Source organism: Mixophyes fleayi, chromosome 4, assembly GCF_038048845.1.
Source record: "Mixophyes fleayi isolate aMixFle1 chromosome 4, aMixFle1.hap1, whole genome shotgun sequence".
NCBI lineage: Eukaryota > Metazoa > Chordata > Amphibia > Anura > Limnodynastidae > Mixophyes > Mixophyes fleayi.
Window position 1 is genome coordinate 90,283,673 of NC_134405.1, and position 18,481 is coordinate 90,302,153.

The 18,481-nt window shown below is 42.1% G+C and overlaps 1 protein-coding gene across 1 annotated transcript in view; it reads right to left on the minus strand.

Annotated features, from left to right (window-relative positions):
- SLCO3A1 (solute carrier organic anion transporter family member 3A1) overlaps positions 1-18,025 on the minus strand; it is a 240,235-nt gene extending 222,210 nt beyond the window's left edge. Inside the window, exon 1 of the mRNA XM_075207720.1 lies at positions 17,528-18,025. Coding sequence (XP_075063821.1) covers positions 17,528-17,698 — 171 coding nt within the window. The 5' untranslated portion in view covers positions 17,699-18,025. The remainder of the gene's footprint in view (positions 1-17,527) is intronic.
- Between the last annotated feature and the right edge of the window lie 456 nt (positions 18,026-18,481).

Sequence of the window (18,481 nt, forward strand, 5' to 3'; positions counted from 1 at the left end):
AAAAAAGATGCACCTGCGTGTAGCAACTTGAAGCTCAGAGCCACGATCTGACTACCAAACATCAACAACTTAAACGCTCAATATACAGGAAGTGGTTTGCTCTCACGTACCAACTCAACCAAAGGGGCAAAGACCCTTCGCTGGCTCCAACATAAATTGTATGAACAGGTGAGAGAAAGCAGACACTCTGTTAGCCTCCAAACTTCTAATAAAATGAACATGAAACAGGATTTTTTCCTTTAAAAGAGGAAAATTATTAAATTATTAAATAATATGACTAACAAAACTGTGAAGCCCTTCCAAGCAAATTACAAGATGCACTAAAATCTCCCCTCTTTCTTCCAAAATCAGAACAAATTAAATTCTAAAATACAGCAATACCTAAATTACTGTACGCTTCCTAAGATCACAGACTCAATAAAGCAAAACTCAATCAAATACATCTCCCAAACAGATGTTTTCTCCAGAGAATGATAAATTCAAAGTAGAGTTGTGATGGCCAAAGGGTTAAAGCAGGAGAGCCGTAACCTGTGTAACGCCGGTCACTGCAATCCCCATAAACTTCTATGTGGATTGTTAAGTGACCCAATTTAACAAGCAGTGAATATATATGTTGGGAATTTAATATGAAGTAAGCAGGTATGTCAAGCAAGCGGCGTAAGATATCTCAGAGGTAATAAATATTTGCCGGGTCAGTCCGTACAAGTTGGCAGTAAGACCAATGTGATAGATTTCAGCCAAGTTACTTTTTTTATTGTTGCGATAAGTGACAATAAAAAAATTATACTTAACACCAAAATTTGTGGGATGATAAATAGTCCCCTATGTAACCCTGGTGCCGCCCATCGGACTAAACAATTCTAAATGTCCTGGACATTCCTTATGTTGGTTACTGGTAAATAGTACATCAAACTCTCCACAAACATTCCCTAACCCCAATCACTTGTCTCAGGGCAGATGATGACGGACACATTTTGCTTTATAATTTTATATATTATAAAGTGATCAATCATTGTAAACATCTGCCCTTGGATAAATATAGCATAAAGCAATTAGTAAAAGTTGCACTATTTGTACTTTCAAAACACAACTACCCATACTAATTTTATAGTTATTCAACTTGCTGCATCACACAAATGTCAGTTGTTCACAACAGAAATCAGAAAATGCTTTGTCTGTGCTTCCCATACACTTGGAAGGGATTACAACTTAAGGTACAGAAAGGGGGTTGCTTAATTAAAGAATGGTTGGACAACCTCTATGACAGTTCCACCCCACCTGGCCCAATCTTTCCGCCAGAACACCCGGGAGAGGCTCTGATAGGTCAGGCAAATATGCTGATCAGTTGGACTACAATGGTACACAGCCCAACTAGCATACATAAAGAACTGGTGTTTGAGGGACAGAGCACGACTGCAATTAAATGCTGAGTGCCCTTCTTATCTGTCCTTTTCCCAAACTAATTAGGGGGGGTGGAGGTGATTCTACGGGGGCTTGACTATCCTGCAATCAACATAATAGGACCTTTTACATAACACAAGCTGATGTGCACATAATGGAAATAATCAAATATATACTTGGATAAGAGTTATCATGGAGAGGGAGAGAGGGAGAGAGGGAGAGAGGGAGAGAGGGAGAGAGGGAGAGAGGGAGAGAGGGAGAGAGGGAGAGAGGGAGAGAGGGAGAGAGGGAGAGAGGGAGAGAGATGAAATTGTCAGGCTTGTTGAATCATTTACAGCTTCTAGTCTAGTCTATTTGTTGATTATTTTCCAATAATATCAATAATGGTACAAGCAACAACGATACCACCTGTTTTATGAAATGAGGACAAAATGATTTTTCCAGAAAAGTCAATTAAAAGTGCCAATCGCAGATTTATAACAATTTTCTTATGCGTCAAAAATGAAATCTGACCTGCATAGGCTGTTGGCAGAGTTCTGCAGTCATCTTGGACCACATTTTCCAAACATGGTGATAATGTTCTTACCAATTACAATCAAATATCTTCCCTTTTCTTTGATGTTAAAAGCAACCTAATGCCAGAGGCAGCAATGTGCAAAAGAGCATTCTAGCAGAGCAAAATAGAGACTCTCCCCACCACTGTCACCACTGTAGCTTTGGGGAGAGGAGTGAAATAGGAAATATGAAGTTCATTTCTATTTTAAAAAATACATTCAACCAAATACAATTTTATTTTATGGTTTAAAGACGCACACATTGCTTTTATGTTGATTTGATAAGATCAGGGGGTAAATGTATCAATATGCGGGTTCTTCAACACCCGCGTGTTCAGCCTCTTCCGCGATTAAATTTCAAGCGGCGCTGCATTGTAAAGGGTTAACTTCCCTTTACAATGCAGCGCCGCTTGAAATTTAATCGCGGAAGAGGCTGAACACGCGGGTGTTGAAGAACCCGCATATTGATACATTTACCCCCAGGTCTCCAAAGCATGCCAAGGATTCTGTGCATGCTTAGAATAGACCCTCACTCTGAAATTGTGGTACTAGAGCAGAAAGCACGGGAGGCTAGAGTGCGATCACTGGGTTCCTACCCAAATTTTGCTATGGGGCCAATGTTTAACTTTGTGGTGACCGAATACCTTTTTGCATGCTAAACTAGTCCCGATTACCTCCGAGACAATGTTGGGAGATATGTTACACAATTCATATGACACAAGAGTCTCTGTATAATACAAATGTCAGAGACCACTAATAAACAGTGACAGGAAGAACCAATTCTACTAATGCTGCTCCTGTGTGTTGATCTGTCCTGCCAGGCCACCCGGCAGCGTCAGCCTGTCACTGACATGGAAAAATAGCAGTCGGCAGCATCACAAGCAGCAACGAGGCAGACTCCATCTTCTGTTTCTGAGCAGGATCGGTGGAGGGATACTAGATGCTCCACTCTTCCTCCCTGATCCACCCACGGTAAGAGTAGTCCTTCACCAGCACTGCTCACAGGGACACTTTACTGTCTTGGATATAGGAGGTGGACTGTGATTGTTTCATCTGCAGGTAGAGACTCACTATAGGTATGCATCCGTCTATTGAGTGCTAGCGGTTTTTATGTTACAGAACTAAGAGAGCTCCTGCATGTTATATAATCAAACCCAAATAAGGCTTATAACTCAGCAAAGCACGTGATCTGCTGCTGCACAGCATGCTAATAGCAGGATTCTGTTCTGCATGTCCTCTTACTGGATACTGCTCTTAAAGCAAAGGTGCTAGAAAATGCAAGATGTGTAGTGTACTTGAATCTGTCATCATAACAGTGTCAGTACCAAGTAGCATTTTTTTGTTCTTTGACTGCAAAGCAGCAGCAGGATCAATCATTTGTTGCTGAAATGAGTTATCATGCCACTTTTTAGGACAAATGTCTATAATAGATTTATTGGCAAAACAAACCCAATGTTAAGAAACGTATATACGTAATCACTTTCAATCATATCCAGTTGTGAAGGGGGTTGCGCGGCTGGTGTGAGCGCCAGTCGGGCGTGTGCCTGGCTAGTGCACGTACTGATCTGGCACGTGCCCGGATATACTGACAGACTGCACACGCAGTCACTTCAAGGCATCCCACTGTGCGTGCCGACATCATTGAACAAAATTAGGTAGTCCGTAGCCACCAGAGATACGATCGCTTAATCCTAGGTGTTTTGTCATTCCATTTACACTTATTGCAGAGTGCAGAGTGTTTGTAATGTGGTAACACTTCTCCCAGAACAGACACAGGAAGTGTTTGAAGTAAATATAGTATGAAGGAAGGACGTTCATTTTTATAGCATTAATCCTTCTGAACCAGGGTACGTAAAGGAGACCCCAAGTGATAATCTCTTGCTTACTGGAGTTTAAAAGCGGTAAATAATTTGCTTGTAATAATTGGTTATATTCCTTTTTACTTGGATTCCCAGGTATCAAAGCGATACGGGTCTCCACTGAAAATCCAAATTTAAATAGTTGATTTTGTAACCCGACAGTTTACCGTAGGCCTCAAGGTTTCTAAAAAGATTAGGGAGCAATATCAGGGGGTATTTGTGGGTCTCTGTCTCTGCATTCTGATAGTTTGTCCTTATTTTGTGTCTGTTTCCCTTTACACCTAATCATATCTATCACCCCACCGTCTTCTACCATTTGCTGCCACCATCCACTTTTCCCTGTGCCGGTCACAACCCCCTTTTCCTCTTGCTATGCACCTTGTCCCACCTCACCCTTCCTCTTCTCCCTCTTCACAACTTACCTACCTCTTCTGCTGAAGTTTTTGATGGAGTCCTGGTGGCTGCTGAATCTGAGGATGGCAGCTAATCATTGTGGAAAATGGGTAGGTTTGTTAAACTTAAAAGCTATTAATTTATTGCTGGGGCTGTTTGGAGAGGAGGGAAATGGAAAAACTTTTAATTTAATGTCGGATCTGGTTGGGGGAAATAGTTTTATTATTAAATGTGAATACAATTACTTTAATGACAAGGCTGGTTGGAGGGATTCCAGGATCTAAATGTCACAAATCGGGATCTTAGCCGCACTTACCTCATCCGCCGCTGTCATATCACGGCTACCTGGGTCCCTTCTGGTCATCTGCAGCATTCCCGTTCTCCACACCTCCGTTTGTAAACAAACACATACTGTTTGTTCTGCTGCATGGGCGCGGCCATCTTGGATGCAGTCAGGTGATCATTCCAAACCAACCAGATTCAGAAGCTGTGATCACATGAACTGATCAGCCAATAGTTGTTTGGGACATCCTATTTAAACCTGCTGCTGTGATCTGTTCATTGCCAGAACAACACACTTCTCTCCAGAGGATAGTTCTTGGCTCCTGGTTCCAGTGTTCCTGTCTGCACAACTAAAGTGCAGTGCTCCTGTCTGCACAACTAAAGTGCAGTGCTCCTGTCTGCACAACTAAAGTGCAGTGCTCCTGTCTGCACAACTAAAGTGCAGTGCTCCTGTCTGCACAACTAAAGTGCTCCGCCTGAGCCTGTAATACCTGCTTCACTACCTACTTCATCCGGACTCCATCTTCCCATGCCAGCTAAATACAATGGCGATCCGAAGAATTGCAGCGGGTTTCTCAACCAGTGTAGTATACACTTTGAATTACAACCTGGGAATTTCCCTACTGCACGTACCAAAACTGCTTATATTGTTTCGCTACTATCAGGGCAAGCTCTGGCATGGGCATCACCGCTCTGGGAAAAATCTGACCCAATTTTATTTGATATTGATAGCTTCCTGTCTACCTTCCGCAGAATATTCGACGAGCCTGGAAGAACAACGTCAGCCGCTTTAGATATTCTGCGGCTTCGGCAAGGGCAGCAGTCTGTGGGCCAATATGCCGTTCAATTTCAAACACTTTCCTCTGAACTATCTTGGAATAATGATGCTCTTGTTGCGGTCTTCTGGCAGGGCCTGTCTGACCACATTAAGGATGTATTAGCGTATCGGAACTTACCTACAACGCTAGACCAATTGATTACCACCTGCAATCGGGTTGATCTTCGATTCAGAGAGAGAGCTCTAGAAAAGAGGAAGCTGAAACACCCCAAGTTCCACCCTATTCAACGGGTCCGTGTACCGTCTCCTTTTCCTGAAGGACCCATGCAATTAGGCAAAGCACGTCTTTCACCCACCGAGCGAGAACGGCGAGTTAGAGAAACTTTGCTTATACTGTGCCAGTTCCGGACATCTGTTACATCATTGTCCTCGTAAGCCGGGTAAACACACCCTCCTAGCTGACGATGAGGAGGTGAGCCTAGAAGTGTCCCTTCGCTCCCCACAAGGCAACGACTGTATTATCCCAGTCACTCTGAAACACGCTCAAGGCTCCCAATACATTTCAGCCCTGCTGGATTCTGGAGCAGCTGGGAATTTAATGTCTGCCAAATTAGCTGCTGAACTAGCCATTCCACTAGAGAAAATTCCAGTGACCATCTTTCTCTCTGCGGTTGACGGTAGCCGTATTCCAGGGGGTACCATTACGCATCAGACTTCTCCAGTGACGCTCCAAATAGGAGTTCTGCATTCCGAGTCTCTTACCTTTTTGGTCATCCCAGAAGCCACTAGCCCTGTGGTTCTCGGGTTTCCATGGCTTCAAACGCATAACCCCCATATTGACTGGTCGACTCCACAAATCCTGGCGTGGGCTCCAACTTGTTTCGGGTCCTGTTTACAACGTGTTCTTCCACATTGCTCCACCTCTGATAAGGAAGTTTTGACAGTTCCTTCTGCCTACCAAGAGTTCACAGACGTTTTCAGTAAGCAGGCCGCTGAAACTCTACCACCTCATCGGGATTGGGACTGTCCCATTGATCTTGTTCTGGGTAAAACCCCACCGCATGGCAGAGTCTACCCTCTTTCTATCCCTGAGACAAAATCTATGTCTAAATATGTAGAAGAGAACTTGGAAAGGGGCTTTATTCGCCCATCCTCTTCACCGGCAGGAGCCGGATTCTTTTTTGTAAAGAAAAAGGATGGTGGATTACGTCCCTGCATCGATTACCGAGGTCTCAACGACATTACCATCAAGAACCGGTATCCTCTGCCCCTCATCACAGAGTTATTTGACAGAGTCAAAGGTGCCCAAATATTTACGAAGTTGGATCTCCGCGGGGCCTACAATTTGATCCGTATCAGGCGTGGCGACGAATGGAAAACCGCCTTTAACACCAGGGATGGGCACTACGAATATCTTGTCATGCCATTCGGTCTGAGCAATGCCCCAGCAGTTTTTCAGAATTTCATAAACGAAATCTTTTGGGACTTACTGTACCATACTATTGTGGTATATTTGGACGATATCCTCGTTTTCTCCTCTGATATCCAGTCCCATCTCAGACATGTTAAAGAGGTCCTCAGCCGTCTCAGAAGGAATAAACTGTATTGCAAGCTTGAAAAATGCACCTTCAAAGTTGAATCCATTCCATTCTTGGGGTATATCATCTCGGGCACTGGTCTCCGTATGGACCCAGAGAAGGTGCAAGCTATTCTTAACTGGCCTCAACCATCTACACTAAAGGCAGTACAGCGATTTCTGGAATTTGCTAACTACTATTGAAAATTTATTCGTGGCTACTCTACTGTAGTAGCACCACTCACCGCCCTCACCAGGAAAGGAGCTAATCCTGCCAAGTGGTCTGAAGAAGCCCAATCTGCTTTTCAACTTCTGAAACAAGCATTTATTTCTGCTCCCATACTCAGGCAACCAGATTTAACTTGTCCATTCTACTTGGAAGTTAATGCCTCATCTGTCGGAGTAGGGGCAGTTCTCTCCCAAAAACCAGCTGATGAGCAATGGCATCCCTGCGGGTTCTTCTCCCGAAATTTTTTACCAGCTGAACGAAATTATGCCATAGGGGACAAAGACCTGCTTGCCATCAAATTGGCGCTTGAAGAGTGGAGGCATTTACTTGAGGGAGCTCGTTATCCTGTCTCAATATACACGGATCACAAGAGTCTCCTCTACCTTAAAACTGCACAGTGCATGAATCCACGTCAGGCCCGATGGGCACTATTCTTTTCTCGATTTGATATCCATATCAACTTCCGTCCCGGTTCCAAAAATCGCAAGGCCGATGCTCTGTCAGGTTCTATGGTAAAAGAGGAAGATTCCATCACTGTGGATCCACGGCCTATTATCAGCCCACTCAGCATCGCAGTCAGTAGACCCGACAATACACCTCCCCAGGGGAAAACTTTTGTTCCTGAGAATCTGCGTAAAAAATTGCTCCAATGGGCACATTGTTCCAGATTTGCCGATCATGCTGGCATCCGCAAAACTCAATCTTTCATATCGAGAAGCTACTGGTGGCCTACCCTTCATCAGGATGTTCAGCAATTTGTTTCCGCATGTGGCAGCTGTAACAAACATAAAAGTTCAAGACAATCTTCAGCTGGTCAACTTTTGCCTCTGCCTATTCCCACCAAACCTTGGACCCATATTTCTATGGACTTTGTTTCCGATTTGCCCAATTCTAATAATTTCAATACCATCTGGGTCATCGTTGACCGATTCTCTAAAATGGCGCATTTTGTTCCTCTCCATGGACTCCCATCAGCACCTATCCTGGCTCAGCAATTTATAAAGGAGATCTTCCTTTTGCATGGGTGTCCTGAAGAAATCGTCTCAGATAGAGGAGTTCAGTTTGTGGCGAAATTCTGGAGATCCTTGTGCCAAGCACTACAGATCAAACTAAACTTCTCTTCGGCCTATCATCCCCAATCCAACGGGCAAACGGAAAGAGTTAATCAAGACCTAGAAACATTTCTCCATTTGTACGTATCCTCTTCTCAAGACAACTGGGAAGATCTGCTTCCTTGGGCAGAATTTGCTCATAATAATCATTATCACAAATCCTCTGCTTCCACTCCATTTCATACGGTCTATGGCCTACACCCCAGGGTACCCTTGCTTACTCCACTTCCTACAGCCTCAGTACCTGCCTCTGAAGTTTTCCTAAAGAATTTTTCAGGCCACTGGCGCCAGGTACGGGAATCTCTACTTAAAGCGTCCCAACGCTACAAAATTCAGGCTGACAAAAAGCGACGAGCCATTCCAAGCTTGAAACCGGGAGACAGAGTATGGCTGTCTACTCGCAATCTACGCCTCAGAGTTCCATCTATGAAATTCGCTCCTCGCTTTATTGGACCGTTTAACATCTCCCGACTCATCAATCCAGTGTCCTACAAATTACATCTACCATCTTACCTCAAGGTACCCAACACCTTTCATATCTCTCTCTTAAAACCACTGGAGCTAAATCGGTTTTATACACCCAAACTGGTTTCTCCTGAAGTGCAGACTGAACATGGCGACGAATATGAAATTAAAGAGATCTTGGACTCTCTGTTTTGACATAAGACCTTACAATATCTAGTCGACTGGAAAGGCTATGGTCCAGAAGAGAGGGCCTGGATCAAAGCTTCTGATGTTCACGCTCTATCTCTCATCAAAAAATTTCACCGCAAGTTTCCAACTAAGCCCCAATCTAAGTGTCCAGTGGCCACTCGTAAGGGAGGGGGTACTGTCACAAATCGGGATCTTAGCCGCACTTACCTCATCCGCCGCTGTCATATCACGGCTACCTGGGTCCCTTCTGGTCATCTGCAGCATTCTCGTTCTCCACACCTCCGTTTGTAAACAAACACATACTGTTTGTTCTGCTGCATGGGCACGGCCATCTTGGATGCAGTCAGGTGATCATTCCAAACCAACCAGATTCAGAAGCTGTGATCACATGAACTGATCAGCCAATAGTTGTTTGGGACATCCTATTTAAACCTGCTGCTGTGATCTGTTCATTGCCAGAACAACACACTTCTCTCCAGAGGATAGTTCTTGGCTCCTGGTTCCAGTGTTCCTGTCTGCACAACTAAAGTGCAGTGCTCCTGTCTGCATAACTAAAGTGCAGTGCTCCTGTCTGCATAACTAAAGTGCAGTGCTCCTGTCTGCATAACTAAAGTGCAGTGCTCCGGTCAGCATTTCCAGACTGCTCATTCCCCTGCTATATTTTACATTCAGCAAGAACATGAGCAGGAAGATTATCCAGGCTGCTAGTTTCTGTTTCAGTCCTGCTCCAGCTAGGCCCAAGGGTCCCGAATCGGATCAAGAAATTCAGACGACCGTGACACTAAACAAGCAGCAACTGAGCTGAAGACACCAGCAACCACAGGTAATGAAAGCTGCAAGAACAGATAGTAGACAGCAGGACAGTCTTGCACCTCTGCGTCCACCTGGCTCGGGGAGATAGGGGTTGAGGAGTAGGAGAGGGCCATGTCTGTTCTATTTGTACTGGGCCCCATAAATTCTGATGGTAGCCATGTTTGTAAATATCACCAGAAAGCACAGCATACTAACATTAACTTTTACATTTTTCCCTTTATGTTTCATATACCTTCTGAAAGAAAAAGGATATCAAGGCTACCTTTACTTCAAATGGCAAATATTAGTAAAATATTACATTTTTAAATATATTGGTTTACTTGTGCACCTGCATGCGTGGCTGCATGGGGCACAGTAATCCTTTAAAACAGTTTAAAAAGTATTGATTTACCCATCTTCCCAAGATTCATCTAAATGTTTTCCTGAAAATGTAAATATCTGGTCCTGCAATATGAAATATCATTTTTGTGGATTGAGTGCATAGTTCCTTCACTGCGTCTATCCACCAGTGGAATGTACCAGCCCCCATAAAATCCAGAGTGTTCATAGTGAAAAGCACACTGGTTGAGAGTCTGAATGTGATGTAAGGGCCAGGAACTTGTCTCCCGCCTAAAACCATTAAACCCTTGGTTAAGATGTGGATTGCAGAAGCATGTCATGAACAGCATCCAGTCTGTACCAGGGTTCATCTTATTTTATTCAAGAATTCATGTTTTCGGCATGTATCACATTTTCCAAATTATTTAAATTATAAATAAGAGATTATGAAACAAAAGTACATTTTGGAGCAAATGTTTATAGTTCCAGGTGAGCACCAAGGGAGGAGGGGGTGGGGTTCAGTTGCACAGAAACCCCCCTCCAGACTGGAAATGCTTTAATAGATTGACAGGATGGTCCCTCTCCTGAGGCTAGCTGCTTAAATAAATGCGGCTGTGAATCGTATAGATCCGTTCCTCCCTGAGTGGATGGGGGTGCAAGCTTTAAATATTATCCCGATAGTGATTAATTTAACATTGGATAGCAGATAATAATTTACTGGTGGGGGCAATTTATTTGATGGTGGTGACCTTTAAAAGTGGACTTATGGTGGCACCTATTAAATTTAAGGGTGTGTGATGGGACTATTAATTCAATGCCGGGATGGTTTAGGCGTTATTAACTGAACAATACATGTCAGGGCTGTTAGGTTTTTATCCATTAAATGTTAATAGTTAAATGTTAATTTAGTGTTGATACTGGTTGGCGGGGGGCATATGTCTATTTATTAAATGTGCACGCTATTAAATTAATTTCAGGACTAGTTGCAGGAAGGGATGTCTAAACGTGGGTGCTATTGATTTAACGTGGTACCGATTGTGAGGTGGGAGGAGTAGAGTGCTCACTCATTGCTAGGCTTTCCATATGTCTTGTATCTATTCACTTTTTTTAAACAGGACCCCAACATTCTAGGATCCAGACAAAAATGGTGTTTGAGCCACGAGCAGCAGCAGGTAGTGAAAGCTGCAAGAACAGGTAGAAGACAGCAAAACAGTCTGCCAACTGTCCTTATTCTGATGGGGCAGTCCCAATTTTGGGTGACTGTGCTGCTCAGTCTGGACTTTGTCCCTACTTCAAGGACCGTTGTGAGGTATGTGCTGCCTCACACTACTCGGCTTAGGAAGGGGGATCTGTGTGCACCTAATAGTAAAGCATGCAGCACTGCCCATGTAATTAAAATGAATGGCAAGGGGTTGGAAAGTAGCCTAGCATTTCCAAAATTATAGCCACACCTGCTTGTATGATTGCCATGCTCACTCTGGTGGTATAGCGTGAAAGCCACCCTCTAGAAATTTTAGAGCTCTGACCCAATGTTGGGTGAATCGAGGTATGTAATGGGCAGCCTATCAGCCCTCTTGCATGTGACCACACCCCTTTTGCGACACACCCATGTCCTGCTGCCGGGGGCAGACATGTTGGAAGGTATAAATTAGTATACTTTGTTCTTACGTTAACAATGTGTTCAATCAATGATAAGCCTCCCTGCAGCATAGTGTATTAAGTACCAAACGTTAATACTCGGACATTGACAATACTCGCCTACATTTTTGGATCTCCGCTCAGAGAGATCCAGAGAGGTCCAAGCAGCAAGTTCAGGGAGCATGATGAGGAGATTCCCCTCATCATGTAGCTAGAAAAATGCAGCTTTTTTCAGAGGTTATAACCTGCACTTTAAAATCTACTTGTGTGACACCACCCTATTACCAGCTGTTTGGCCACAGGGTACATTCCAAAAAATAAGTAGCAATTTCCTGGAAAGATAATCTTAGGTATTTGGGTCTATCGAGAGTGCTCTGTAAAAGACATAGCAAAAGTGGCACACAATATCACAAGTATCATTTTGACAAGCACACACCCGGCACATATAAATGTAAACTGCTACACACAGATTTATCAAAGAACAGACACATGAACTTAAAGCAGCAATCCCATACAGGTTTTTTTCCTTTAAATAGCAGGTTAAATCTTTAAAAAAGGTATTTATCCGATTTTTCCAGAGCTGTCCTAAAAAACATTAAATCCTTTTCAAAATCTCTCTGGGGGTTGCAAAATAGGGCTACCACCCAAAAAGACTCTCAGTTCTCAGCAGATCATGTTAAGTCAGAGTGGGGAGGAGGAGAAGCATGATATTGCAGTACACATTGCAGACAGATGTCAGTTCCAAAGCCTCTCTGCTCTCTACGTCATGTGTCATGGGACTGTGGTTGCCATGAAACTGCAGAATTATAAATCATTATTAAAATCATTAATAGCAGCCTGAATAAACAAACCAAGAAAAAATGGTAAATAAAATCATTCTTCTTATAGCTTGCCACAGTGATTCATGTTAAAATAACACACCACATTCAAGATTATTTTTTCTTAGAACATGGCTGCGGAAATTGCATCCATTCAGCCAGAAGAGCATTAGTTGGGTTGGGCACTGATGTTGGGCAAGAAGACCTGGTTTGCAGTGAGCTGAACAGTTCAAAGGTGTTCTATGGGGTTGAAGTCAGGGCTCGATACAGGCCCATCAAACTGTTCCATATCAAACTTGGGAACCCATTTTTTTTCATGGACCTCACTTTATCCACAGGAGCATTGTCATGCTGAAACAAGAATGTTCCTTCCCCAAACTGTTGCCACAAAGTTGGAAGCACACACTTCTCTAGAATGTCATTATATGCTGTAGCATTAAGATTTCCCTTCACTGGAAGTAAGGCCAAACCATTGAAAATAGCCCGAGACAACTATTTTTATTCCACCAAACTTTACAGTTGGCAGTAAGTATTTGGGTAGGAAGTGTTCTCTTGGCATAAGCCACACCAGATTCGGCCATCAGACTGCCAGATGATGAAGCGCGATTTCTCACTCCAGAGAACACATTTCCACTGATCCAACGTCCAATGGCAGTGTGCTTTACACCACTCCAGTTGATGGTTGGCATTGAGCATGGTGATCTAAGGCTTATGTGCAGCTGCTTGGCCATGGAAACCTAACTCTTAACGAGCAGTTCTTGTGCAAATGTTGCTTCCAGAGGCAGTATTGAACTCCGTACTGAATATTGCAACCGTGGACAGAAATTTTTTAGGAGTTACATGGTTCAGTACTTGGCGGTTCCGTTCTGTGAGCTTGTGCGGCCTACCGTATCGCGCCTGTTCTATTGTTGATCCTAGACCTTCCACTTAACTCTAATAGCACTGTGACAGCTCTAGCAGGGCAGGAATATGACAAACTTACTTGTTGGAAAGGTGGCATCCTATGACAGTGCCATGTTGAAAGTCACTGATCTCATCACTGCGACCCATTCTACTGCTAATATGTGACTATGGAGATTGCATATGGCTGTCTGCTTCTGTTAGCAATGGGTGTAGCTGAAATGGCAAAATACTAATTAAAAGGGGTGTGCACATACTTTTGGTTATGTAGTATATGTTGCATGTATCTACACTAGCAGTTCTCAAATGTCTTTTCACTTACCCTTGCCCATGAATTTCACCAGCAAGAACCAAGCTAACCTATCAAAAATAAATGTCGTCACTAACTAGGCTCAGAGTTCAGTTTGCACATACTAAAAACGCGTTTGTACTTCTCATCAATGTAATACCTCACCAATAAATTTAAATCAAGCAAATCATAAGTTTAACATACAAAGATCCATATAATAAATATTTTTTATTTAGAACTTTCTTTTTAGAGCCCTGCAATTCTATACCTATGTTTATGTATTTTTATTGACTAAATTTAAAACACAAGTTGGCTTATATAAAAAAAAAAAAAAAAGCTACTACTGACATTCACAAATGTATATATACCGTTTTTAAGGTTTTAGCAGAACTGTATCTACTTCAGATAAAGATTGAATCATAAGGGGACAATGTTTCAATAACTATTAAAAAATGGAAGTTTGTATATTTAGGTATTTTATATTTAGTGCTCTATTAAACAGGTACGTGGGCCTCACCAAAAATGAAGAAAAGCGTCAGCTGTGAGGCCCACTGTTCTCAACCATTGTCTCGTGCCAGGACAAAGCTGTGGAGTGTCAGAGATATGCACGGAATGTCAGACTTGTAGACATTTGATAGTCAACAGATATTATATATAGATATATACACATATACATATATAAATAAAAGAGCTTGCACATTAAATATTTACAAGTTCTCATGAATAATTGATATATTTAGAGGTGTAACTGTCACATAATTATAACACAGTTATGCCATCTACATTACAAATTCACGGATTTTTACAGATACTAGATCATAACTGATTTTGATTATGTACGCAGAGTCAATGCACAGGGATCTATTTAACAAAGAGCAGCGGTAGAAGAGATTTTCTTTCGCTGTATCTCGCTGCGATAAAAATCTGCTTTTATTCATATATATCATTAAAAGTCCGCAGGGGAACCCGGGCGACACTGGCTGGCAGTGGCAAGCAGAGATTTACCTCTTTGCTGACCAGTCGGGGTCCCTTCTGTGCATACGTGACCCTGCATTGTCAGGTCGCACCTGCGCACTGCACTGGGGAAGCTATTGCAGGAGGTGGCGGCGAAGGCAAACGCCAGGAATACCCAGCGATGGCGATTGTCTGCTTTGGGGCCTGGTAAATAGGGAGAATCCCATCTCCAGTGAAAACACTCTTCTCCCTATTACAAATAGACCCCTTAATTTCACTTCTCAGCCTTCTGCACTACTTCCTCAGTCATGCAATACCATACAAATATTTAGGTAAACCTATGAACGCAGTAACTGAAAGGATTTGTTCAGATGAGTGAATTGGTAGAATTTTTACAGTCGCACTCTGATTGGACAGGGGGAGAAAAAAACAACAAAAAAAAAACACCCTGAAAATCCCGCAGTCACTGGGATAACTTGCCAGAGTCCCGGCAGGTGAATATCAGATGAAAGACCTGTAAACTTGAGCATACTGTTTTAGCCTTTTGCTCTGACCCACAGTATGAACAAGTCTATAGTGTTCGTTACTAAATGAGAACTATGGCATAGGCAGCTCTCCTATTCACCATGTTCACACTAAGCTCATATTTTGGGTGTACAGGAGCAAATGGGAGTCGGTAGTAACCTGATAAAGGATGTAAACAACGTGACTAGCACATTGTTTCTGGAAAGTCTTTGATACATGTATCTTACAAGTAGATCTATTCCAAATCATGCAGTTCCCACGAGAAACCACAAGGATGAAAACCTAGTGAAGAAACACTCCCCATAAAAATAACTTTCACAACCAATTTCAGAAAACTGAAGTCTGCGTCTATCTCCGCTAAACCAATTCATAAAGATAAAAATTTATTTTGATAGAGAGACTTAAATTTCTGTCTAAACAGACTGATAAAGAGATTATCCAGAATGCTCAGCAAGTGGATTTTGAAGTTAGACTTATATAACAAAGGTAGACATCTCTTGTCTTTACAGGAAATTGGGTCTTACATGAAGATTAATAAGGCTAGTATTGTCAACTGCCTGGACTGGTGGTCATTGCAAGAGTTAATTCTACTGGATGAGCAGAACCTAATGATAGGAGAAGCTGCTTTCATCTGTGTACCTTGCACCACACACACAATCTGACAACGTCAGGGGCTTTGTATGTGAATAAAGAAGGGGAAATAATTGTTGAGGGCTTTTAATATCACCTTCCTTGCATATGACACTGTCATGTTTAACCCAGTGGATATTTTCAGGGGTGGTTATTTCTATACTGGATGACAGAGTAGGACTGCAAGTTATATAACTGCAAAATAAAAGCAAAACTTGCCTCCTATCAAAACTGGCATGGGCAATTGTGCAGCCACTGGGCAATGCCCACAAGAAAATAAATGACCTGTAATTTTACATGCTGCTATGAATGACAGTAAATATACTGTTGTCTCTCCAGCTGCATCTCCTATAATCAGCCACATAATGATGAAAGTTGTAGGTTAGTTGGTGCAATAGGATGTGCTTACAACTGACCTGAACTGTTTTGTAAGAACAGTGCAACATAAAAAACAGTAATAGCATATACATATAGAAATACACACACACACACACCAGTAAGGGAAATAAGTAAAGTATTGCTTATGTTCACTGAGAATTTCATACCACAGATGGTATTCTGGCACTCCATCTTACAGTCACTATAATCATGAAAGAAAGAAAAGAATTCTATATATATATATATATATATATATATATATATATATATATATATATATATATATATATATATATACATACATATATACATATATACATACATACATATACACACACACACACACACACACACACACACACACATATACATACAACCTAGTGTGAAGAAGTGTTTAATAGTGATGCCTAGCTTCCTTCTTACGGTCTGGTAACCAGCTAGTAATATATCTTTGCAGTGTCATCGCTAGGTGCAAGGTGGTTGTTAATCCTTTCTGTAGGGGTGATTCGCTGCAATTTGGGGGTCACACTACAGTAATGAACATGTGAAATCTTATGTCTGCAAACATATCTGTACAGTATGCCCTGCTTTAAAAAAAAAAGAAACAAAAAAAAAAAAACACCAGCTCTGGAAAACTGATAATCTTTGCACCTCAAGTACAGAAGCAGCTGCTAATGCAGTTTCATCTGGTCTTTAGGAGAAAAGTGTGCAGTAACTTAGAATAGAGCACCAGACAACTTTATGTGAACGGCTGAGTGACAGCTCTCGTCCATTGCACCATGTCCTTTAATGCTGCTAGTCTGTGCACACCAGAAGTAATTAATGAAAAAATATAAAAGACTTACTAATATAGACATTGAACAGAAGACAATGTAATACACTTAACTCGTCAGCCTTAATTAAAAATAGGCAAATTTCATAAAATATTAATAAACAAGCATTAAACCACATTACAAAAGAAACAGGACTGATCTGTATTAAACCCTATAATGTGTAATGTATACTAAGACCACAGTATGAGTATTACGTTACAGTCACAGCAGCTACGAGGCTTGACAAGTAGTTAATGACAGCCAATAAGGGTTATGAATGTATTCCAAGGTTTTACTCACTGCATAGCCAACTGCAGATACTTCTATATAAATTGCATGGAACTCCCCTTGCCTATTGCAGTGGATCCTGGCAGCCAACCCAACATTATGCGTCTCCGTTTAACAGAGAGTAATAGTTCAAAGCTGCTTGCCCCATTGCCCGCCTACAGAGGAAAGTCACCCTCTCTCTATGCAGCACTTGGAAACCTGAACACAGAGTATTAAGTATACAGTGTCTTGTAGTCGTGCTCACACAATGCACTGACCTGACCTCGCTTGTATGCATCAGGTTCTCTAAATGCACCAGCGGTCCTTCACTACTAGATGTGACTCACCAGGTAAGCTCCTACAGTGCCTTGTGCTAGCATCAGGCAACACTCAGACACCAGAAAGATCTTGATGTTTAAAAAGCAGGATGTCTTCTTTTTCTTCTTTTTTCTCTGTGTCTCATCCCCTTGGACATCCCCACTCCTTTCACCTGAGCTCCTGGTTTTTTTGCCCTGCATTTTTCCTGCTGGGATGACCGCTTCTTTTTTTTGCTTGTGTCAGAATGTCTTAGAATAAGCAGGACTCAGCCTGGCACAACCCTCTGGTGTCTCCTTGTTTTAAATGGTCTGAAGCTGCTGTTGCTGCTGCTGCTGCTCCATACTCCTCCTCCCTCTTTGACTGCCTCTTTGCAATCACAAGAGCTTAGAAAGAGCCAACCCGAGTGCCTGCTTCTTCCGCAGCTTTTTTCCCTTCCTTGGAAGCAAAAAAAAAAAAAACCTAGTGAAGGGACCAGCAGCTGGCTCGGATAGGGGGAGAGCTATCTTTCAGCTACCAGATAACATACACACACTATTCCTAGGCAAATGGCTGCAGGCCACACTTGCCTGCTCCTATTATTAACTGATTGCACTCACAGCTGACCTCTAGTGGATGTGATGGTTTCAAATGTTAAAACTGACATTCTAAAGCAGCACCTTCTCCCTGGGCTGATATATTCCAAACTGACAAAGAACATCATTTAGTGTATCACAGGTTTCTGTACAAATGTTATATTTTATTCTGTAACATAGGAAAAAAACACTTATTTTCTGGAACCTATTATATTGCAGACAAATGATTTAATAATTTTTCTTTCTATAAAATAGATGTTAGGTAAGGAGAAATATAACACATAAATGACGGCACTCAGCACTTTCTATGCACTAACAACTAAAGCAGCCTGTGTTTGGAGATGAAAGACATATTCTCCACTTTTATCATGTAGTATTATCTACATATTAGTAGAAATATCCATTCCATCT